Source organism: Pecten maximus, chromosome 6 (genome assembly GCF_902652985.1).
Source record: "Pecten maximus chromosome 6, xPecMax1.1, whole genome shotgun sequence".
NCBI lineage: Eukaryota > Metazoa > Mollusca > Bivalvia > Pectinida > Pectinidae > Pecten > Pecten maximus.
The window spans coordinates 1,026,972-1,052,488 of NC_047020.1; the positions used below are offsets into that span (position 1 = coordinate 1,026,972).

The 25,517-nt window shown below is 40.1% G+C and overlaps 1 protein-coding gene across 3 annotated transcripts in view; it reads right to left on the reverse strand.

Annotated features, from left to right (window-relative positions):
• LOC117328680 (inositol polyphosphate-4-phosphatase type I A-like) overlaps nt 1-10,823 on the reverse strand; it is an 86,812-nt gene extending 75,989 nt beyond the window's left edge. For 2 of the 3 annotated variants that reach the window (XM_033886133.1, XM_033886131.1), the window contains exons 1-5: nt 10,762-10,823; nt 8,588-8,797; nt 7,861-7,925; nt 7,534-7,627; nt 3,319-3,528 (exon numbers count right to left, since the gene is read on the reverse strand). In XM_033886133.1, the coding sequence (XP_033742024.1) occupies nt 3,319-3,528; nt 7,534-7,627; nt 7,861-7,925; nt 8,588-8,705 (487 nt within the window). In that variant the 5' untranslated portion in view covers nt 8,706-8,797; nt 10,762-10,823. The remainder of the gene's footprint in view (nt 1-3,318; nt 3,529-7,533; nt 7,628-7,860; nt 7,926-8,587; nt 8,798-10,761) is intronic. The other variant, XM_033886132.1, reaches the window with a different exon arrangement.
• Nucleotides 10,824-25,517: the final 14,694 nt, after the last annotated feature.

A 25,517-nucleotide genomic window follows, 5' to 3' on the forward strand; every position in this document is an offset into this window, starting at 1 on the left:
GTAAGCACTAGATGTAAGCAGTAAGTATATGTACCGCTATCTACTGGCATGACTTTGAGTACAGTAAACTACACTCGCTTTGTGGATATTGACAGGATAACATATATTTACATACTAATTCAATTTTAGAATTGTAACTGAAATCTTGTAACAGCATGGCACAAATAGTCATCTGAACATGTGTTGTATATTGAAAAATTATTTAAGGTAAATTTTCAGTTTATCAATTCATTGATTACTCCGTGTTTGAAGTATGGTATAGTGAGAATTTCAAGTCCTGATCATGACTTGATGAAAATTTTAAATTAACAACTTATTAAAATGAATTTGTTTGAAAAATAACACAAGTTCCACAGCAATATTATATAGAGAATCCATCACAATATATCAAAAGTTATAAAATTACAAATAATAATTAACAGCTGAATATCAAATTAAGTGAATATCACAAGTCTTTTTGCATTTGTTTTTAGATAATCCGGATTTCCGTTTTCCAGCTTTAACAAAAAAACGAGAAGTATTTTAATTGCCGTTATAGTTGAATTACCAAAATGGACCTGAAATCAGTACTTTTAAAAAAAGAATGATCTATGACTTGAATATTTCATAAAAATAATTTAATACATCGTTTATTCACTTCATTCAGATCTTCAGACACCGCATAATTTGTGAAGTCATATATAGAAATATATGAACCATTTTTGTTATTGATTTATAGTTCACACAAGTAAGCACGAGATGTAAGCAGTACGTATATGTACCGCTATCTACGGCATGACCGAGTACAGTAGACTACACTCGCTTTGTGGATATTGACAGTATAACATATATTTACATACTAATTCAATTTTAGAATTATAACTGAAATCTTGTAACAGCATGGCACAAATAGTCATCTGAACATGTGTTGTATATTGAAAAATTATTTAGGTAAATATTAACTCATTTGCTTGACTTCAATTTTCAATTTATCAATTCATTGATTACTGTGTTTGAAGTATGGTGTAGCGAGAATTTCAAGTCTTGAACATGACTTGATGAACGTTCTAAATTAAAAAATTATCAAAATGAATTTGTTTGAAAAGTTCCACAGCAATATTATATAGAGAATCGATCACACTATTTCAGAAGTTATAAAACTACAAATAACAATTAATGGCTGAATGTTAAATTAAGTGAATATCACAAGTCTTTTTGCATTTGTTTTTAGATAATCCGGATTTCCGTTTTCCGTCTTTGAAAAAAAAATACGTAGGCGTATTGCATAGTAAACGTAGCCATGTGTACATATGTAACAGCTGATTTCAATCAGATTGACTTAACATGAACTTAACACCGTCTCAGTAGTTCGTCACAATCGAAAATTTGATCGTGAATTCGGTATTTGCAAATTCTTTCAAAATACTTCCAGGTAAAGGAAAAAAATGCATATGGTCTCTAGATATACACACACCAAAGATTAATAGATCCTATATTGGGTCCATTCTCTCGTAAAAATATCGATTCGGGTCCACTATCGGCCATTTCAGTAATTCAACTCTAACGACAATCGGGCCGCGATTCGCAAATGAAAAATTAATTTAAAATTCGTAAACCTCTAATATTTTACATATGATACAATTAGGCATTGAAAAACATATATGTGGGTCAATTCTCTGAAAATAATGCCAATTTATATTATAATTGAGCCCCATTTTTCTTCGTTTCGGTATTTCCAAGTCTGCTTCACCTGTGGTCCGTTTCAGTAAATATTCTCGACTTTGCCGAAATAAAAACAAGCTATATAATTGTTCATTTTAAACATGACAACTGCCGACCCGACGTATCTAAAAGTGTTATTGTTGATATCATCTTAATATATTGCCGTAGTTATCTGTCACTTCGATTGTAAACGATAATGTTAGAAGTTAGCCAGCACAGCGGGTTAACCAGCAGGTCCGGTTTGGATACACGGCATGGAAGAATCGACCAATCAAATTGGTTTAACGTTTGATTTCCGTAATCTTGCAGTTACCTCCCTTACAACAGTAAATACGTTCCAAGTATCGCCTACAACAACCAATCCCGTGCACATGGCAAACAAGATATTATCATTTGCATTTGATTTATTGGTCGTTTTCGTCAAAGGAAAATGGAATATGGAAATCGATGACAATGTTAACGCTATGACCAGTCACCCCGACCACAAATGCCACCTAGTATCTACCTTTCTCGCAAACATGTACTGTACGCAGTACAGTAACCTATAGTATGATACAATGTATCGTCTCGTATGCCATTATTGATATATTTCTTTCTCTAAATTCTAGAAATATTCATCTAGTTGATAATGATGTAACATTCTAGAATATATATAATACACATCTAAGTAAATCGCGGACATATTTGCAGACCGATGCTATAATGTCAGCCGTTTTGGAATGAACACGGAAGAGCAAAACTTTCTAAACATCCGGAGACGAATGCGCCTGCGCAATATTTGTTTACATAAATATATTGACCTGGAGTTATTCGTAAAGTTCAGGTTCATTTAGTCTTCACATTTCGCTAGCGTTATGCATTTCTCAAATCGTATGCATCTTGAAAACATCTACTGAATACATTTCAACATTTTCGGTAAAACTACTACATAAAACGAAGATGTTTTTGCAAGTAAATTATTTGAAGCGTAAGGCAATGGGGGCAGCCATATTTCATTGAAACAGACAGTAGATGGCGTATTGGTGAATGTGGCTACCAAATATGGTCATATTTCTCAGTCCAGTTCTTGATGGCAATAACCGAACATTAATGTTCGTTTAAAAAACTACTAGCAGTAAAAATCTTTGAAAGCTGTGAATTCCTATTGATAATGTTTCTAACTTAGGAACTAAGGAAATTTCCAACTGAATCATTTTAGTGTCTTTGAAGTGAATAATCTGAAGTTTCAGGTACAGCAAGACAATTTTTCTGAGGTTGCATTTAGTCAAAATGCTGATGTCACAAAATGTCAGAAAAAAATATACTAGAATAAGTGTAATATCTATAATGTATATTATTTTATGTCTCCCCTTCCATAAGTCTGTAATAAACTGAATATATGAAATAAAAGAAATACATAACTATGTAGACATTCAGCCAAAAACACCTTAAACCTGAATGTACAATATAATAGGCCTCCAAAATTTGTTTTACCAAGTACAGCCACCTGAACTTAGCCTACCACAACCCCACACACCACCTTATCTAAATCTTATTACCCCTCAATGCTCGATGTATGTTAATTTTTGGCAACAAAATGTAACCCCAGAGAGGCCCCAGTGGGGTCAGAGGTCGCACCAGATTGAGTCTCGTATTCCATCCCTGTGTCTGTTGGAGGCGGCTGGGAGATCGGGTCCCGACCAGTCCGTGCCTGGATCTGCTCACGTAAACTCTGTAGTTGCATTTTGAGACATTCATAACTGGCAATGTGTAGACACTGTATCCAGGAGTCTCGTTCCTCCTCTGTGTCGGTGGCAAACTGGTAGGTGTGGTCATCTCCCTCGTAGACTGAAACATAGGAGAGATCACAAACACATGTAACAAATCATACATTGAGATGTAGGGGAGAGATCACAAATACATGTAACAAATCATACACTGAGATGTAGGAGAGATCACAAACACATGTAACAAATCATACACTGAGATGTAGGAGAGATCACAAACACATGTAACACATACACTGAGATGTAGGGGAGATCACAAACACATGTAACACATACACTGAGATGTAGGGGAGATCACAAACACATGTAACAAATCATACACTGAGATGTAGGAGAGATCACAAACACATGTAACAAATCATACACTGAGATGTAGATCACAAACACATGTAACAAATCATACACCGAGATGTAGGGGAGATCACAAACACATGTAACAAATCATACACTGAGATGTAGATCACAAATACATGTAACAAATCATACACTGAGATGTAGATCACAAACACATCTAACAAATCATACACAGAGATGTAGGGGAGATCACAAACACATGTAACAAATCATACATTGAGATGTAGGGGAGATCACAAACACATGTAACAAATCATATACTGAGATGTAGGAGAGATCACAAACACATGTAACAAATCATACACAGAGATGTAGGGGAGATCACAAACACATGTAACAAATCATACACTGAGATGTAGGAGAGATCACAAACACATGTAACAAATCATACACTGAGATGTAGGGGAGATCACAAACACATGTAACAAATCATACACTGAGATGTAGGGGAGATCACAAACACATGTAACAAATCATACATTGAGATGTAGGGGAGATCACAAACACATGTAACAAATCATACACAGACATAGGAGAGATCACAAATACATGTAACAAATCATACACAGAGACATAGGAGAGATCACAAATACGTAACAAATCATACATTGAGATGTAGGGGAGATCACAAACACATGTAACAAATCATACATTGAGATGTAGGGGAGATCACAAATACGTAACAAATCATACACCGAGATGTAGGGGAGATCACAAACACATGTAACAAATCATACACTGAGATGTAGGGGAGATCACAAACACATGTAACACATACACTGAGATGAAGGGGAGATCACAAACACATGTAACAAATCATACACTGAGATGTAGGGGAGATCACAAACACATGTAACACATACACTGAGATGTAGGGGAGATCACAAACACATGTAACAAATCATACACTGAGATGTAGGGGAGATCACAAACACATGTAACAAATCATACACTGAGATGTAGGGGAGATCACAAACACATGTAACAAATCATACACTGAGATGTAGGGGAGATCACAAACACATGTAACAAATCATATACTGAGATGTAGGGGAGATCACAAACACATGTAACAAATCATACACTGAGATGTAGGGGAGATCCCAAATACATGTAACAAATCATACACTGAGATGTAGGGGAGATCACAAACACATGTAACAAATCATACACCGAGATGTAGATCACAAATACATGTAACAAATCATACACCGAGATGTAGATCACAAATACATGTAACAATTCATACACTGAGATGTAGGGGAGATCACAAACACATGTAACAAATCATACACTGAGATGTAGATCACAAATACATGTAACAAATCATACACTGAGATGTAGGGGAGATCACAAACACATGTAACAAATCATACACTGAGATGTAGGGGAGATCACAAACACATGTAACAAATCATACACTGAGATATAGGGGAGATCACAAACACATGTAACAAATCATACACTGAGATGTAGGGGAGATCACAAACACATGTAACAAATCATACACAGAGATGTAGGGGAGATCACAAACACATGTAACAAATCATACACTGAGATGTAGGAGAGATCACAAACACATGTAACAAATCATACACTGAGATGTAGATCACAAACACATGTAACAAATCATACACTGAGATGTAGGGGAGATCACAAATACATGTAACAAATCATACACTGAGATGTAAGGGAGATCACAAACACATGTAACAAATCATACACTGAGATGTAGGGGAGATCACAAACACATGTAACACATACACTGAGATGTAGGGGAGATCACAAACACATGTAACAAATCATACACTGAGATGTAGGGGAGATCACAAACACATGTAACAATCATACACTGAGATGTAGGGGAGATCACAAACACATGTAACAAATCATACACTGAGATGTAGGGGAGATCACAAACACATGTAACAAATCATACACTGAGATGTAGGGGAGATCACAAACACATGTAACAAATCATACACTGAGATGTAGGGGAGATCACAAACACATGTAACAAATCATATACTGAGATGTAGGGGAGATCACAAACACATGTAACAAATCATACACTGAGATGTAGGGGAGATCCCAAATACATGTAACAAATCATACACTGAGATGTAGGGGAGATCACAAACACATGTAACAAATCATACACCGAGATGTAGATCACAAATACATGTAACAAATCATACACCGAGATGTAGATCACAAATACATGTAACAATTCATACACTGAGATGTAGGGGAGATCACAAACACATGTAACAAATCATACACTGAGATGTAGATCACAAATACATGTAACAAATCATACACTGAGATGTAGGGGAGATCACAAACACATGTAACAAATCATACACTGAGATGTAGGGGAGATCACAAACACATGTAACAAATCATACACTGAGATATAGGGGAGATCACAAACACATGTAACAAATCATACACTGAGATGTAGGGGAGATCACAAACACATGTAACAAATCATACACAGAGATGTAGGGGAGATCACAAACACATGTAACAAATCATACACTGAGATGTAGGAGAGATCACAAACACATGTAACAAATCATACACTGAGATGTAGGGGAGATCACAAACACATGTAACAAATCATACACTGAGATGTAGGAGAGATCACAAACACATGTAACAAATCATACACTGAGATGTAGATCACAAACACATGTAACAAATCATACACTGAGATGTAGATCACAAATACATGTAACAAATCATACACTGAGATGTAGGGGAGATCACAAATACATGTAACAAATCATACACTGAGATAAAGGAGAGATCACAAATACATGTAACAAATCATACACTGAGATAAAGGAGAGATCACAAACACATGTAACAAATTATACACTGAGATGTAGGAGAGATCACAAACACATGTAACAAATCATACACTGAGATGTAGGGGAGATCACAAACACATGTAACAAATCATACACTGAGATGTAGGGGAGATCACAAACACACTGAGATGTAGGGGAGATCACAAACACATGTAACAAATCATACACAGAGATAAAGGAGAGATCACAAACACATGTAACAAATCATACACTGAGATGTAGGAGAGATCACAAACACATGTAACAAATCATACACAGAGATAAAGGAGAGATCACAAACACATGTAACAAATCATACACTGAGATGTAGGAGAGATCACAAACACATGTAACAAATCATACACAGAGATGTAGGGGAGATCACAAACACATGTAACACATACACTGAGATGTAGGGGAGATCACAAACACATGTAACAAATCATACACTGAGATGTAGGGGAGATCACAAACACATGTAACAAATCATACACTGAGATGTAGGGGAGATCACAAATACATGTAACAAATCATACACAGAGATACAGGAGAGATCACAAACACATGTAACAAAAGTCAGTAGGTGTTGTGGGAGGTGATCAATTTAAATCTAAATATATAACAATACAAACTAAATATATAACAATACAGGTTTATGGGTTACCAGGTATCTGGTTACCTATTAAATATATTCCATTATCATTACACTATTGTTAAACAAGTGTCTTCATCATATCATCAAACATAAAACTACTGTATACGAATCTTAGGAATATTAAACTTTCAACATTACTCGAAAGTATATTTCATTGATATCTTAAGATTTAAACATAGACTTCCTCAATGTTTTTCTTTACCGATAATGAATCCAAAAAGGTCCCCTGTTTCAGCTCCCGCCGACAGTTCTATTGTACAGCGTTCCAGGATCAGCACTCCCTGGGGATCTCCCTTCTGTCGATTTAAAAATGAAACAAGGTCCTAATACTAACCCTTAAAAAGTTGAAGAATTAAGATATCCTCCAAAAACAATGTCCAGGTATCTTCATGGATATAATGAGTATTAAATTTTGTAACTTATCAGAAAGCATTCACAATCTTTGGCTGGAACTAATTAGCATTATATAACCACAACACATTATTGATGAACTATAATTAATCCACTAGACAAGCATAATTATACTTACTATTTCTTTATTCTTGAAATAAAATAAAAGATTGCCTCTCAAACGAAAGAAGCGTTCCACATTCACTGAAATAGTAAACATATCAAAATTACAACATCTCTAATTATAAGCATTAAAATTCATATAGATACAATGGAGGTAAATTTTAATTGACAGAGTTTGTGAATCACATATCATGTTCATGTTAAAATGTATAATTATTTATAAATGAATTTATCATACATTATACACAGAATACTTGACGTTAAGTCACAAAGTAATGAGTTTATCTTATCTGCTGCATTAACAACAAATATGTTAGATTGTAAACACTCACTGGCCGGTAATAAATGGTTATTTCAGTCATGAACAACTTAACAGTAAACTAAATAGACAACAAGTAAACTGGGTATTTCTAAATCAAAACATATATACACACATGTATGCATGTTTCCAACATCCCCGAAACTTAAAATTGTCCGAGATATTATCACGGTCCTTTATCATTTTGTGAAGTTTGATCAAAATTACTCAAGGATTCTTCCAGCTAGAATGCTGACAATCTTTGGTATTAAGTCCACAGTTACATACTTACAAGACTTATGAAGTTCCCTTGTTTTCACTGTTTCGGGACTCGTATTCCATATTCTTGAACAATTAAATATACAGTACCTGCATTTTATTTTCTTCATTATTATAATAGTAATATATATTACAACATATCGTGTGATTAATAATATAATGTTACCTTCTCCTTTTTTAAACAGCCCATCATGTTTGTCCTTCATCCATAGAATGCCTTCCTTTGAGAAGTGAGAGGACGACTGGTGGGCAAGAAAAGCCAACTCTTTACTGTTGAACCTCATAGTGGCTCAGACTGGTCAGATACATTCCACATCCTACATGACAGTGTGGCATAACTATCACATTGTTTCCTTAGAGATCAGGAACAATACAACTGAAATAGAAAACAAGCTGGTAATGGAACATTCACCATACAATTGTATCAGTGTAACACGACCAGAATCTGGGTATCTACTATAATCTACCTGGATGATCTATTTGAGCTACCTGGTCACCAGCTTTCAGCTACACAGCCAATGTTTCTTCATGTGAATTTCACGTGAATTTCATGTGAAATTTTTAACGTTAAATTCACAAAATTCACATGAATTTCACATGAAAAATTTCTTCACGTGAAATGTTTATAAATTTCAGCATATTTGACCCCTGTTACTTTGAATGTAGGTCAAAGTCATTCATTTGAACAAAATTGGTAGCCCTCAACTCACATGCATCATTATTTTCAAACCTAAGGTTAACTTCTTATGGTCTCATCCTTGAGAAATTTACTGTGACCAGATGACATAAGATGCCATATGGCTTCCATATTTTTCAATTCATGCAACTACAGAGGTTTAAATTTGACACTCTTGATTTTACTACTGGATGTTAGGTTGTGCTTAAGTTTGGAATATGACATTTACCCGGGTAAGATGTTTTCTGCTCTGAAATATTATCCCTATACCCATTTTGGATGGTTTTTATCAAGTTTCACCAGACTGTAAATTTCTTGAAACACCATTAATCTTTTTATCAAGGAATATATTTATCTACTAAGTATTAAGCTGCAAACTAATGATTTAATAAGGTCTATTCTCATTGTATAACACTAGTGTCTCGCCATATTAGAGTTAGGTCCCCTTGTTTACTATGAATTACAATGTATACAGCTCTTGTGTTTCTCTCGGCTCTGATACATTAACTGTAGCAAACTGCAGAGACTAATCCTGGTCCCGTACTACCAATACCAGTGTGGTATGTCAGCATGAAGGCTATAGAATGGTTAACACCTGGTTTTTGTTGTAATTTGTGTGATACAACTGGTATCACAATGAGTACATATGGGCATGTCCAGCATGGTTTACAAATCCACAAAGAACGTATTTTGGGAGTGTATCCAATGTGGCCTTCCAAACTCTTGTTGCTATATCACACCACCATTCACTTGTCTACCAATGCAACTCATGTGCATTTCCAAAGAACTAAATTGTGACCATGCAGTCAGACGAAATCCAAGTAAAGGAGGATGCTGAGCTTGTGGGCAAGTGTACTTAGGACCTTTACCATGCTTCATTCTTCTGACTGCCAGGCAACAGTGACCTATTTATTGTAATTGGAAAGTTTCCACAAATACACTTGTAGAGTCCCTAGTGGTGTCTACATATGGATTAGAAGGGGTTTCAACCTGGCAGATATTGACAATTCAAGTGTCAAACAGGGTGTAAAGAAACCAACTTTGTGGGAATTACATTGCTGCACCAGATGGTGGATAAATTTAAACCAATCAGAACACAGACAATACTTGATTTACTCTTCACTTACAACGCAACAATGTGGAATAAAATGGAGATGATACCTGGCCTTTCTGGCTCAGTGTTTATGGAGTCCAGCTTAAGGAAATTATGTTACCATTCAAGGAGGTATTCTTGTATGACAGCATGCAGAAGATCAGTGTAGATATTTCAACCATGTCAACACTTGTACACTGTATCCATACACTTATTCAAGTTATTGACAAGTATACGTTGTATATACTGGAAACAAGACTAATGGGTCGAAAGGACGTCTCGTGGCAAAGCTATGTTCCTATAGTTTTTCTACTACTAAACATCACTGAGGATGAATTAGAGTTCAATCCTAGCGAGGCGTCGTTTGTAACTCTCAGGAAAGGGGAGTTACCACTGACCCGGGACCTACATATATTGTACATACTGTCACAGCCAACGGATTTAGATTTATCATTTAACAACATTGCATTATAAAGCATTATTTAAAAAGTTAGTACCATACACATAATTTTAACTAGAATATCAGTCTTGACCAAACCATCTTTCAAATCCGTTAAGGAATCAAACTTACTGACGTTTATGTATACCATCGATTGTACAGAATCCCAAGATCTGTCTGAAGCCACTTCCGGAAATATCGAGCGTACGGTAGGGGAGGCTACTCTAATATAAAATCTACTTTCACTATGACCAAAGATTGGGGCCTGTCCGTGTAAACGGGCAAACCGCATTTCAAACATACATCTTGACGGACCTGCAAATGTTAATACAGTACTTGAGAGAATATAAAATCGTCAGGTCTGCCTTTATTTCATAAATGAACAATATCGGCCCAACTTGACGAACCGTTTGGACCGCAAAATGAAAACGGCCTAGAAGCTCTCGACTGTTTCAGACCCATACACCATTTACCAGTGGTTTTAATCTTTATTTGTGTTTCTTTTTTTGAAAAAAAGTAGAATCTACAACAAAACACGCAGTCATATGTTTGTAACAGTTGAGGAAATGTATCACCGTGAACAGCTTCACAATATTGGAGATGCGGTGCCGGTGTTGTGGGGTACCAATAAGGCAAGTAAAATTAGTTTCTTTTTCTAAACATATCTATTTTGCTTAGAATGGTGTTCCCGGGTTGAGGGAATGCTTCGGTGACTTAACTGGTTAAAATAATTAGTGCAATTACCTGGTGAATGTCCAAACAGTCTTGGACCACAGGCGTCTGCTTCTGGTTAGATTAATAAAAAATATTAGACCCTACCCATACTTTATCAACGTTGATATAGTAGGAGTAGGGACTAATATTTTTATCTATTATGCCAACCAGAAGCAGACGCCTGTGCTGGGACAATGTCAAGGGTGCGACGAATCACCGAAACGGACCTGAAACGGACCTGAAACGGATCTATAAATATATAAAATAAAAATCCATTTTAAAAGAATGAAATACCTTTTAGATTGTTTATAATCAAACCGGAACCAAAATAGGAACGGAAATAAAGTTATACGTTGCGTTTTCATATATTCACATATTTAAAATATCAATAATTGAGATATATGTGTGTGACTAACTTTTTAGAATAATAAAAAAAAAATCACACAGAATATTCACTGTAAAACAGTGCACTTGACGAGATGAGAAATTGTGAATTGTTTACATGGCTGAATATATAGATATTGTATTTACAGTAGATCTAAACACAGGAATCTTCAGGAGGGCTAGGTTCTATGGGTATGTACTGTCGCTCTTTGTTCACAACCTTCTCTGTGCAATAAACCCCCTTTCTAACAAGGATATTTTTGAGTGACCCCGATTCTGTCTTTATGTGAGTCGTCTTTGGAGAGGCTCCACCCATGGTATCCCACACCCCACGGTCGTCTGCAAAACCAATCTTAACCGTTTTGTCTCTTCAGTTTATTGTCCTGTTGTTAATAACGAAATATTTGTTTTCCTTAACACCCCTTGGTATGGTGGCTCTTTGGGGCCAAGTATCAAATCTCGCATTCTCGCGCTTTCGACCTTAGGTCGAAAACGTGAGAATGCGAAAACGCGAAAACGCGGGAATGCGAAAACTCGACGACGAGATAAAATACTGGATGTTATGATGTGCTCTAGGATTTTTCAGCATAAACATATTTATGATATCGGCCTGTAAGTTTCTGGATTGTACATGGTACCATTTTTATATATAGGTGATACATAACTTCCAATCCTTTGAGACTTTGCCAGAATTGAGTGATTTAATGTCAGGTAGAGCAGGGCATCACTTATTATCACTAGTCTCGGTTTCTGTCATTAGGCTATGTTTTTAACCACAATCCTATATTCCCTCGCCATTTCAATAAAGACATGTAAAAATCGTACATGAAACAAAGATCTAACCGAAACCCAACTGCTCTCCTAAACCGTAACCCCAGTAACCACATGGATATTTCGCCATAAATATCACAGTTTACTGCTTAAAAGCGACATCAACATAAAACTATCACTTGAATTATAACGCGCAACTTTTACTTACGTCTACTTTCTAAGATGCGGAAATCCTATTTTACAAACATGTAATACAGATATATTTGAAGACAATACTCGCATGCATAGCGAATTCAGCATAGGTATTGACATTGTCCACGAGTGTTTGTACAATCAGCAGAGAGTCGCACTAAATATTCGTTATTCGTGATTGTAGATCCGAATACTAGTAACAACAGCGGATTTGGGTTGTGTTCTTTAATGTTAAATTAACATTTCCTGTTTACATTTTCATGTTGGGATTCACAGCGAATCCACTACAGCAGCGGATTGGGGATTCAGTTTCTTATAAAACATGATAGGAGATTCGAAAAAATGAATCCACTGCCAGTAGTGACTTGGAGATTCAGTTACATATTGGTATTTTTCTTATAATATATGATTGGAGATGCAAATAACGAATCCGCTGCCAGTTGCAGATTGGGGATTCAGTTCTTTACGTTTAACTGACAATTCTAATTTTTGACATTTTGATGTTGGGATTCGACTAACGAATCCGCTGCAGTAGCGGATTTAGGATTCGGTTTCATATGCTGAATTGTTCTTTTCTTATATTTCATGATTTATGATTAGAATAACAAACGTATTGAAGATGAAGAATTCGAATACCGAATCAGCTTCCAGCAGTTCACTGGGAAATAGAGAATAGTATATATTGATTAACGAAATCCTTTCTCTATATCATGGAAAATTAACCAGAAGAACTAACACTTTCTTGATGTTATTTGGTTTTATTTTAATGAAAACATATACAATTGTATCCCTGTAGCAAAATGCTCCACTGCCCTATATATTCCACGTGTTTGTTCCGGACATAACGCTCGTCCTTCGGTCTAGTTGCCTGGATCACCTCTGTTGACACCGATTCCTGATGTCGTCCCTCTTTACCAGCTGCACCATCATTAAAAGGTTATCAAGCGTGCATGTGTTCGACAGATTGATAATTCTGTCTCCGATTCGGACTTTGCCTCCCCAGTGCAGCACAGTCTCTCCACCCATTTCTCTCCTCTCGTTACTTTAGGCCTGACTTTGGTTTCGGAATTTTTTAAGGGGAGGGAAAGTAGTCAGTCTTGGTGTATTTCTTCTTTTCCCATTTTCCTCGTAATCCGTGAAAGTTGTTGATTTCTTCTTTTCTTTGTCCATTTCCGATGACCAGATTTGCTGTCGTTGGCAGTGCATTGTTCTAGGCTGTACTGCTACTCCCTAAAGCGGCCTTACTTGTTTGACCTTACCTCAATTATGAAGTTTGCAGGAGAGAGCCTTGTTGTTCCTTCAAGGATATTTTTCTTATAGATTTTCATCAAACTTTCTGCACTACTGTAAGTGTCACGCCTCTTATCACTTTCAAGCAAGAAACCAGCCAATAATGGGACAATACTCAGGTATGGATTTTTTTTTGCGTGGCTACTATCAGGTAACTCTAATGATGATTTGACTGACATCCTGAACGATGCTGTTGAAGTGGTGATCAAACGCTGATTATTTTGGTTTAGAACCTATATTTCTTCGTCCATGAAATCGTCTTCCCTGGGACTAATGTCATCTTGTTCTTCCACTTCAAGGCTGTGATGGATTATAACTTAATCAAAATCAGATATCAAATATTCCGGATGAGAAGCAGAATAGAAAGATTCCTGAAAGCTGCTTCTATTTCCAGCAGTTATGTTGCTTCTGGAAAACAAGGAATAAGAAAAATAGTCATTTTAAAAGTGTGATTTAGTACAAATATGTCGAATGGTAGAGTAGTGACAGTTCTTAAAAATTATTTTTCAAACTGACGCAAAATTGTTTAAAACTAAACAATATCGTCCATTGTCGCCTTTTAAAGAGTAAAAAACAGTAGCATTTGGCTTTTAACAACATAGTGTATATTTCAATTAAGTATGATACTACTGCATGAACATTTGACATTTACTAACAATAAATGAAATTTGACAAAATTTACCAATTTGAAAACTAAATGCCTCCAAATCATCCAGTATATGAAACACGACTTAGAAATATTAAATTTGATAAGATAATTCAATTATGTTCACAATTTCCGATGGTGAAAATAGCAAATCGTGCAATTTTGATTAAATGCTGGAAGATGGTAGTCCATGAAGCTGAATAGCGAAATTCTTCATTACAGTTCAACCTCTAACGAGTTCCCACAATGGCGGCTTCTGTGTGAAAGATACGCTTCGAATTTAACAAAAAAAAAACCGCTTCATTATCGTCTCGACTGTCATCCACATTACGTTAGATTTTCAGTGTGATAGTATCTGTAACCTCGTCATCGCCAAGTTTCAATTCATTTTGATAGCAATACATGTAGCAGTGCTACAAGTATACATCAACGCAAATGTGACGCCGCCGTCACCGTCGCCGCAATAAGCAACATCTTAGTCTCGCTTTCCTCGACTATCGTTGAAGGCGAGACAAACAACTGGATAGTTTCCATTTTAGCAACACAAATGATATACAATTAATACCTGAATAGTTGGAACAGTCGGCCATCTCTCGTTGGTGCTTTAGTTTGTTAGCGCCGCTTTGGCGCGTTCTCGAACCACGTCAACACCAACCAGATGGCATCAAGGTAAAATAACCCACGGATTCATATATACCCAGTCAGGGCATGATTAATAAAGTTGTCTTTCGTCGTCGTTTGTGTTAATTTGTTATAGAAAGACTTTATACAATGTATACAGGTTGCCATGGCTGATTTCATCATATAAGATTAGACATGTCGCCATGATAAAAATATATAGACTAAAACCTGCCGCAAACATTTCCTTCTTCTTCCAAAATAAATAAAACAAACTAATATTAAAAAATAGAAAAAAAAACAGCTCAGTCGTCGATTTCAGAATATCCATATTGGTTTTCGAAAGATCTTTCGATGTGATCACCATTTTCTGTTCAACAATAATTTTAACTTAGCTAGCCAAATAAAATCGGATTTGGTTTTAATGAATCATGTCCATCATATTTTCTTTTGTTAGTTTTTAAAGGGATCGACTGATAGTTGGAAGTTGTATTTGACAAAATTAGTTACACAATTAAAGGAAGCTAAAATTTCTGATATAATATCGGAGTTACCTTTCTTACAACGTAGATTTGCCCTGTGATGCGCGGTATAGCTTTTAGAGCAGGCCTGGATTCGCGGAGAATGACTGGCGGAATCGGACATTTCTGTGTGTGTTGATGTTTCCTTTCGGTAGCTATGTCACAGAAGTCTGGTTTAACGTGCTATGTCACAGAAGTCTGGTTTAACGTCCTATGTCACAGAAGTCTGGTTTAATGTCCTATGTCACAGAAGTCTGGTTTAACGTCCTATGTCAACAGAACTCTATGGTCATACATGTATTGTATGTGGGGTGTGTGTTTCGTGACGGAACTGATGCTGACTTTATAGTGCTAACACTGAAGCATACCGTCGACGACATCCAGCAGGACTACCACATTATCACATTGAACTAACTTTTAAAAAAATAATTGAAAAAAAAAGTTGCACGTGTGGAGAGACCAGCGTTGCTGTCATTGACTTTGAATGGCAGTACAAATGACAGGTTTGATATCTCTAGATGGTAGTTTGATATTTCCTTTTTGGAGATTTAAAACAGTTTTTGCTTTCCTGTCAACAAGTTTGTTGCCGTTATGTTTATTACTAGCCAACGTGAGCGTGTCCCATTATCCACGTGAACATGTCCCCGTATCCACGTGATAATGTCCCCTATCCACGTGATCATGTCCCCGTATCCACGTGATCACATTCCCTTATCCACATGAACATGCCCCCTTATCCACGTGAACATGCCCCCTTATCCACGTGATCATCTCCCCTTATCCACGTGATCATCTCCCCTTATCCACGTGATCATGTCCTCTTATCCACGTGAGCATGTCCCCTTATCCACGTGATCATGTCCGCTTATCCACGTGAGCACTTTCCCCTATACACGTGAGCATGTCCCCTTATCCACGTGATCATGTCCGCTTATCCACGTGAGCACTTTCCCCTATACACGTGATCATCTCCCCTTATCCACGTGATCATCTCCCCTTATCCACGTGGTCATGTCCCCTTATCCACGTGATCATGTCCCCTTATCCACGTGATCATGTCCCCTTATCCACGTGATCATGTCCCCTTATCCACGTGATCATGTCCCCTTATCCACGTGGTCATGTCCCCTTATCCACGTGGTCATGTTCCCTTATCCACGTGATCATGTCCCCTTATCCACGTGATCATGTTCCCTTATCCACGTGATCATGTTCCCTTATCCACGTGGTCATGTTCCCTTATCCACGTGATCATGTTCCCTTATCCACGTGATCATGTCCCCTTATCCACGTGGTCATGTTCCCTTATCCACGTGATCATGTTCCCTTATCCACGTGATCATGTCCCCTTATCCACGTGATCATGTCCCCTTATCCACGTGATCATGTTCCCTTATCCACGTGATCATGTCCCCTTATCCACGTGGTCATGTCCCCTTATCCACGTGGTCATGTTCCCTTATCCACGTGGTCATGTTCCCTTATCCACGTGGTCATGTCCCCTTATCCACGTGATCATGTCCCCTTATCCACGTGGTCACGTCCCCTTATCCACGTGATCGTCTCCCCTTATCCACATGATCATGTTCCCTTATCCACGTGATCATGTCCCCTTATCCACGTGATCATGTCCTCTTATCCACGTGATCATGTCCCCTTATCCACGTGGTCATGTCCCCTTATCCACGTGATCATCTCCCCTTATCCACGTGATCATGTTCCCTTATCCACGTGATCATGTTCCCTTATCCACGTGATCATGTCCCCTTATCCACGTGATCATGTCCTCTTATCCACGTGATCATGTCCCCTTATCCACGTGGTCATGTCCCCTTATCCACGTGATCATCTCCCCTTATCCACGTGATCATGTCCCCTTATCCACGTGATCATGTCCCCTTATCCACGTGAGCATGTCCCTTATCCACGTGGTCATGTCCCCTTATCCACGTGATCATCTCCCCTTATCCACGTGATCATGTCCCCTTATCCACGTGATCATGTCCCCTTATCCACGTGAGCATGTCCCTTATCCACGTGGTCATGTCCCCTTATCCACGTGATCATGTCCCCCTTATCCACGTGGTCATGTCCCCTTATCCACGTGATCATGTCCCCTTATCCACGTGATCATGTCCTCTTATCCACGTGATCATGTCCCCTTATCCACGTGGTCATGTCCCCTTATCCACGTGATCATGTCCCCTTATCCACGTGATCATGTCCCCTTATCCACGTGATCATGTCCCCTTATCCACGTGATCATGTCCCCTTATCCACGTGGTCATGTCCCCTTATCCACGTGATCATGTCCCCTTATCCACGTGATCATGTCCCCTTATCCACGTGGTCATGTCCCCTTATCCACGTGATCATGTTCTCTTATCCACGTGATCATGTCCCCTTATGCATCATGTTCCCTTATCCACGTGATCATGTCCCCTTATCCACGTGATCATGTCCCCTTATCCACGTGGTCATGTCCTCTTATCCACGTGGTCATGTCCCCTTATCCACGTGATCATGTTCCCTTATCCACGTGATCATGTCCCCTTATCCACGTGAGCATCTCCCCTTATCCACGTGGTCATGTCCCCTTATCCACGTGATCATGTTCCCTTATCCACGTGATCATGTTCCCTAATCCATGTGATCATGTCCCCTTATCCACGTGGTCATGTTCCCTTATCCAGTTGATCATGTCCCCTTATCCACGTGGTCATGTCCCCTTATCCACGTGGTCAAGTTCCCTTATCCACGTGGTCATGTCCCCTTATCCACGTGGTCATGTTCCCTTATCCACGTGATCATGTCCCCTTATCCACGTGGTCATGTCCCCTTATCCACGTGGTCATGTTCCCTTATCCACGTGGTCATGTTCCCTTATCCACGTGGTCATGTCCCCTTATCCACGTGATCATGTCCCCTTATCCACGTGGTCATGTCCCCTTATCCACGTGATCATGTCCCCTTATCCACGTGATCATGTTCCCTTATCCACGTGATCATGTTCCCTTATCCACGTGATCATGTCCCCTTATCCACGTGATCATGTCCCCTTATCCACGTGATCATGTCCCCTTATCCACGTGGTCATGTCCCCTTATCCACGTGGTCATGTTCCCTTATCCACGTGGTCATGTTCCCTTATCCACGTGGTCATGTCCCCTTATCCACGTGATCATGTCCCCTTATCCACGTGGTCATGTCCCCTTATCCACGTGATCATCTCCCCTTATCCACGTGATCATGTTCCCTTATCCACGTGATCATGTTCCCTTATCCACGTGATCATGTCCCCTTATCCACGTGATCATGTCCCCTTATCCACGTGATCATGTCCCCTTATCCACGTGGTCATGTCCCCTTATCCACGTGATCATCTCCCCTTATCCACGTGATCATGTTCCCTTATCCACGTGATCATGTTCCCTTATCCACGTGATCATGTCCCCTTATCCACGTGATCATGTCCTCTTATCCACGTGATCATGTCCCCTTATCCACGTGGTCATGTCCCCTTATCCACGTGATCATGTCCCCTTATCCACGTGATCATGTCCCCTTATCCACGTGGTCATGTCCCTTATCCACGTGGTCATGTCCCCTTATCCACGTGATCATGTCCCCTTATCCACGTGATCATGTTCCCTTATCCACATGGTCATGTCCCCTTATCCACGTGGTCATGTCCCCTTATCCACGTGATCATGTCCCCTTATCCACGTGGTCATGTCCCCTTATCCACGTGATCATGTTCTCTTATCCAGGTGATCATGTCCCCTTATCCACGTGATCATGTTCCCTTATCCACGTGATCATGTCCCCTTATCCACGTGATCATGTCCCCTTATCCACGTGGTCATGTCCTCTTATCCACGTGGTCATGTCCCCTTATCCACGTGATCATGTCCCCTTATCCACGTGATCATGTCCCCTTATCCACGTGATCATGTCCCCTTTTCCACGTGATCATGTCCCCGTATCCACGTAAGCATGTCCCATTATCCACATAATCATGTCCTCTTATCCACCTGATCATGCCCCCTTTTCCACGTGATCATGTCCCCTTATCCACGTGATCACGTTCCCTTATCCACGTGGTCATGTCCCCTTATCCACGTGATCATGTCCCCTTATCCACTTGATCATGTCCCCTTATCCACGTGATCATGTCCCCTTATCCACGTGGTCATGTCCCCTTATCCACGTGGTCATGTTCCCTTATCCACGTGATCATGTCCCCTTATCCACGTGATCATGTTCCCTTATCCACGTGATCATGTTCCCTTATCCACGTGGTCATGTTCCCTTATCCACGTGATCATGTTCCCTTATCCACGTGATCATGTCCCCTTATCCACGTGGTCATGTTCCCTTATCCACGTGATCATGTTCCCTTATCCACGTGATCATGTCCCCTTATCCACGTGATCATGTCCCCTTATCCACGTGATCATGTTCCCTTATCCACGTGATCATGTCCCCTTATCCACGTGGTCATGTCCCCTTATCCACGTGGTCATGTTCCCTTATCCACGTGGTCATGTTCCCTTATCCACGTGGTCATGTCCCCTTATCCACGTGATCATGTCCCCTTATCCACGTGGTCATGTCCCCTTATCCACGTGATCATCTCCCCTTATCCACATGATCATGTTCCCTTATCCACGTGATCATGTCCCCTTATCCACGTGATCATGTCCTCTTATCCACGTGATCATGTCCCCTTATCCACGTGGTCATGTCCCCTTATCCACGTGATCATCTCCCCTTATCCACGTGATCATGTTCCCTTATCCACGTGATCATGTTCCCTTATCCACGTGATCATGTCCCCTTATCCACGTGATCATGTCCTCTTATCCACGTGATCATGTCCCCTTATCCACGTGGTCATGTCCCCTTATCCACGTGATCATCTCCCCTTATCCACGTGATCATGTCCCCTTATCCACGTGAGCATGTCCCTTATCCACGTGGTCATGTCCCCTTATCCACGTGATCATCTCCCCTTATCCACGTGATCATGTCCCCTTATCCACGTGATCATGTCCCCTTATCCACGTGAGCATGTCCCTTATCCACGTGGTCATGTCCCCTTATCCACGTGATCATGTCCCCCTTATCCACGTGGTCATGTCCCCTTATCCACGTGATCATGTCCCCTTATCCACGTGATCATGTCCTCTTATCCACGTGATCATGTCCCCTTATCCACGTGGTCATGTCCCCTTATCCACGTGATCATGTCCCCTTATCCACGTGATCATGTCCCCTTATCCACGTGATCATGTCCCCTTATCCACGTGATCATGTCCCCTTATCCACGTGGTCATGTCCCCTTATCCACGTGATCATGTCCCCTTATCCACGTGATCATGTCCCCTTATCCACGTGGTCATGTCCCCTTATCCACGTGATCATGTTCTCTTATCCACGTGATCATGTCCCCTTATGCATCATGTTCCCTTATCCACGTGATCATGTCCCCTTATCCACGTGATCATGTCCCCTTATCCACGTGGTCATGTCCTCTTATCCACGTGGTCATGTCCCCTTATCCACGTGATCATGTTCCCTTATCCACGTGATAATGTCCCCTTATCCACGTGAGCATCTCCCCTTATCCACGTGGTCATGTCCCCTTATCCACGTGATCATGTTCCCTTATCCACGTGATCATGTTCCCTAATCCATGTGATCATGTCCCCTTATCCACGTGGTCATGTTCCCTTATCCAGTTGATCATGTCCCCTTATCCACGTGGTCATGTCCCCTTATCCACGTGGTCAAGTTCCCTTATCCACGTGGTCATGTCCCCTTATCCACGTGGTCATGTTCCCTTATCCACGTGATCATGTCCCCTTATCCACGTGGTCATGTCCCCTTATCCACGTGGTCATGTTCCCTTATCCACGTGGTCATGTCCCCTTATCCACGTGATCATGTCCCCTTATCCACGTGATCATGTCCCCTTATCCACGTGGTCATGTCCCCTTATCCACGTGATCATCTCCCCTTATCCACGTGATCATGTTCCCTTATCCACGTGATCATGTTCCCTTATCCACGTGATCATGTCCCCTTATCCACGTGATCATGTCCCCTTATCCACGTGATCATGTCCCCTTATCCACGTGGTCATGTCCCCTTATCCACGTGGTCATGTTCCCTTATCCACGTGGTCATGTTCCCTTATCCACGTGGTCATGTCCCCTTATCCACGTGATCATGTCCCCTTATCCACGTGGTCATGTCCCCTTATCCACGTGATCATCTCCCCTTATCCACGTGATCATGTTCCCTTATCCACGTGATCATGTTCCCTTATCCACGTGATCATGTCCCCTTATCCACGTGATCATGTCCCCTTATCCACGTGGTCATGTCCCCTTATCCACGTGATCATCTCCCCTTATCCACGTGATCATGTTCCCTTATCCACGTGATCATGTTCCCTTATCCACGTGATCATGTCCCCTTATCCACGTGATCATGTCCTCTTATCCACGTGATCATGTCCCCTTATCCACGTGGTCATGTCCCCTTATCCACGTGATCATGTCCCCTTATCCACGTGATCATGTCCCCTTATCCACGTGGTCATGTCCCTTATCCACGTGGTCATGTCCCCTTATCCACGTGATCATGTCCCCTTATCCACGTGATCATGTTCCCTTATCCACATGGTCATGTCCCCTTATCCACGTGGTCATGTCCCCTTATCCACGTGATCATGTCCCCTTATCCACGTGGTCATGTCCCCTTATCCACGTGATCATGTTCTCTTATCCACGTGATCATGTCCCCTTATCCACGTGATCATGTTCCCTTATCCACGTGATCATGTCCCCTTATCCACGTGATCATGTCCCCTTATCCACGTGGTCATGTCCTCTTATCCACGTGGTCATGTCCCCTTATCCACGTGATCATGTTCCCTTATCCACGTGATCATGTCCCCTTATCCACGTGAGCATCTCCCCTTATCCACGTGGTCATGTCCCCTTATCCACGTGATCATGTTCCCTTATCCACGTGATCATGTTCCCTTATCCATGTGATCATGTCCCCCTTATCCACGTGATCATGTCCCCTTATCCACGTGGTCATGTTCCCTTATCCACGTGATCATGTCCCCTTATCCACGTGGTCATGTCCCCTTATCCACGTGGTCATCTCCCCTTATCCACGTGATCATCTCCCCTTATCCACGTGATCATGTCCCCTTATCCACGTGGTCATGTCCCCTTATCCACGTGGTCATGTCCCCTTATCCACGTGGTCATCTCCCCTTATCCACGTGATCATGTCCCCTTATCCACGTGGTCATGTCCCCTTATCCACGTGGTCATGTCCCCTTATCCACGTGATCATGTCCCCTTATCCACGTGGTCATGTCCCCTTATCCACGTGGTCATGTTCCCTTATCCACGTGGCTGACAATGGCCGAATGTGTGTGGGATTTGAATATGTGTTTTCGGTAAGTTCTTTTGGAGGTTGCAGACTGCCAACATTTGGTTGATATTTTTCTGTTGAGTTTTGATGAGTTTTGGTGAGTTTCGATGAGTTTTGAAGAGTTTTGATGAGTTATGGCGATTTAAATGAGATGTTATGATGTCCCTGAGTTATTTTAGGATTTTTATGAATTTGTCTGGTCCGACTGCCTTTTGAAAGTATACGGTTAGTATGTCTGTCCTTTGGAGGCGTGGTAAATGGCGTCTGTATACCGTGTAATGTCGTCTTAACAATGGGTTGTTTTTCATGATTGTTCTGGTGTACGATAATTTTTTTAATAATAGTGTTTTAAAGAACATACTAGCGGCCGTTGTTCGATTCTCCAATCGGATGTGAAAGGATCACCTGGCCGACCACGTGGGTTTTTCTCGAGGTGATCCAGTTCCTTCCACACAATTGCTATATTTGATACTAATCATATTAGCGTCCCTATATAGCCGGGATTCAGAATACTACAAATGGTGAGGCTGACCCCCAAGTGTGCTTAGGGGCGACAATTTGGCTACATTACTATAAATTACGTCTTCTCTTTAACTAAAAAATGGATATCACTCAGACTGTTAGTATCCCTAGCTATGTGTGGAGATTCAAAATTTCATAAAGTGTGGGGAATATAGCAAATTCTTAGAAATCCTTCTTCTACTGTAGGAATGACATGGTCCACATTAGGTCCGGGATCATCCCCTGAGTAAAAGATGTTGACTACAAGTTACTGGATGGAAGTAATGTCGCTTGAGTTGGACTGGAGTGTTGACCATCATCATTGAAATATCCACGTGAGTGATACAGGCCCTCTTGGCATCTTGTGTTTGCACTGAGGGGTCAGAATGGATTTATGAGCTGAGATTGGGAAGTTGAAATTGTAATTTAGAAGTCTACGGTGTGATTTCGTTTCCAGATAAGTTCGGTGTTGATTCCTGTTGTGTGCAGCTTAGTCCGTTTGATGATCAGCGGGTTTATATTTTATGTTTAATCACTCTGGTTAATCTAGGACTGCCTCAGGGCTAGTTGTGCGATCATTTACGATCAGTTATGATGCCAGTCTTTTAATGAGAAATACCGTTTATACCACTTGCCCGGGGTCTGTTGCTCTGTGTGAAGGTATTTGATCTCTGAGAATACATTTGTTTGGGAACCAACAATATGGTGATTTATGCTGATAAAGTCCCCGAGGGTAGCCGTGACCTCTAGACTTCCGTATCATAACACATGGATAGTTCTAGTAAAGGAACGTCCGTGAAACCATGGCCAGTTTTATACAGAAACTCTGACAAAAAGGATTTCACAATTTTTTGTGGCCAGTTATCACCAAACATATTGATTCAAAAATTCAGGGTTTGGTTGTTAGCTTTACCTATAGCCATCATGCACTTCCCGCCGTCAGATGTGTGTAAAATCTTACATTTAAAACTTCTTCTCAAGTTCCACTGGTGCCATACAACTGTAGATTGGTGAGGATATTAAAGAACAGAAGCAGACAACATGTTCCTATCTTATGACCTCATCAAACGTTCAACATGACAGCCACGGCGGCCATCTTGTAACATGATTACGCGATCAGTCCCATCGGTGGGATTGATCTGAAACATTGCCACAAATAATCCTGAGATGGTGTTTACTAAGTGTTCGTAATACTCTGGCAGGCTCAAACTCCAAGATGGTCATCATGTGACCAGGTGAACTATTTCAGTATTGCTACAATTAAGATTTTATACATTCTGTGATATGCTTGTTTAATGCTATCTATTTTATAAGTATTGTTATTACAGGTCAAGTTAATGTATCCAATATTACTGTGTGCGTTGCAGAGTTGGTAGGTACTCTGCATATGCAGGTATACACATACTCTATATAGTGCTCACTCACACTACCTGTGAGTCTGTAAGCTATAAATAGATTTTACCTGTACGTGTGGTATGTATGTACAGTCATGTGACTAGTCTATCTTTGTGTTGTCCAGTGGTGCATGTACTGTCCATGTCCTGTGCACATGATATATGTATGTAATGTCCAATATTAACTTGACCCTTGACCTGACCTTTTAGTTGACCTTACATTTTATTGGCTAAGATATTTTGGAGGGAAAGTTCTTTGTCAAATATTTTTATTAGCCAGATGTAAAGGAGCTGTGGTGACAGCTGGAGGTTTTCCTGATTCTAGGAAACTTTTCATATTACCAGCTACAATTGAAATGTATCAAAATCATTGATCCTGTGTACACTATATGTAAA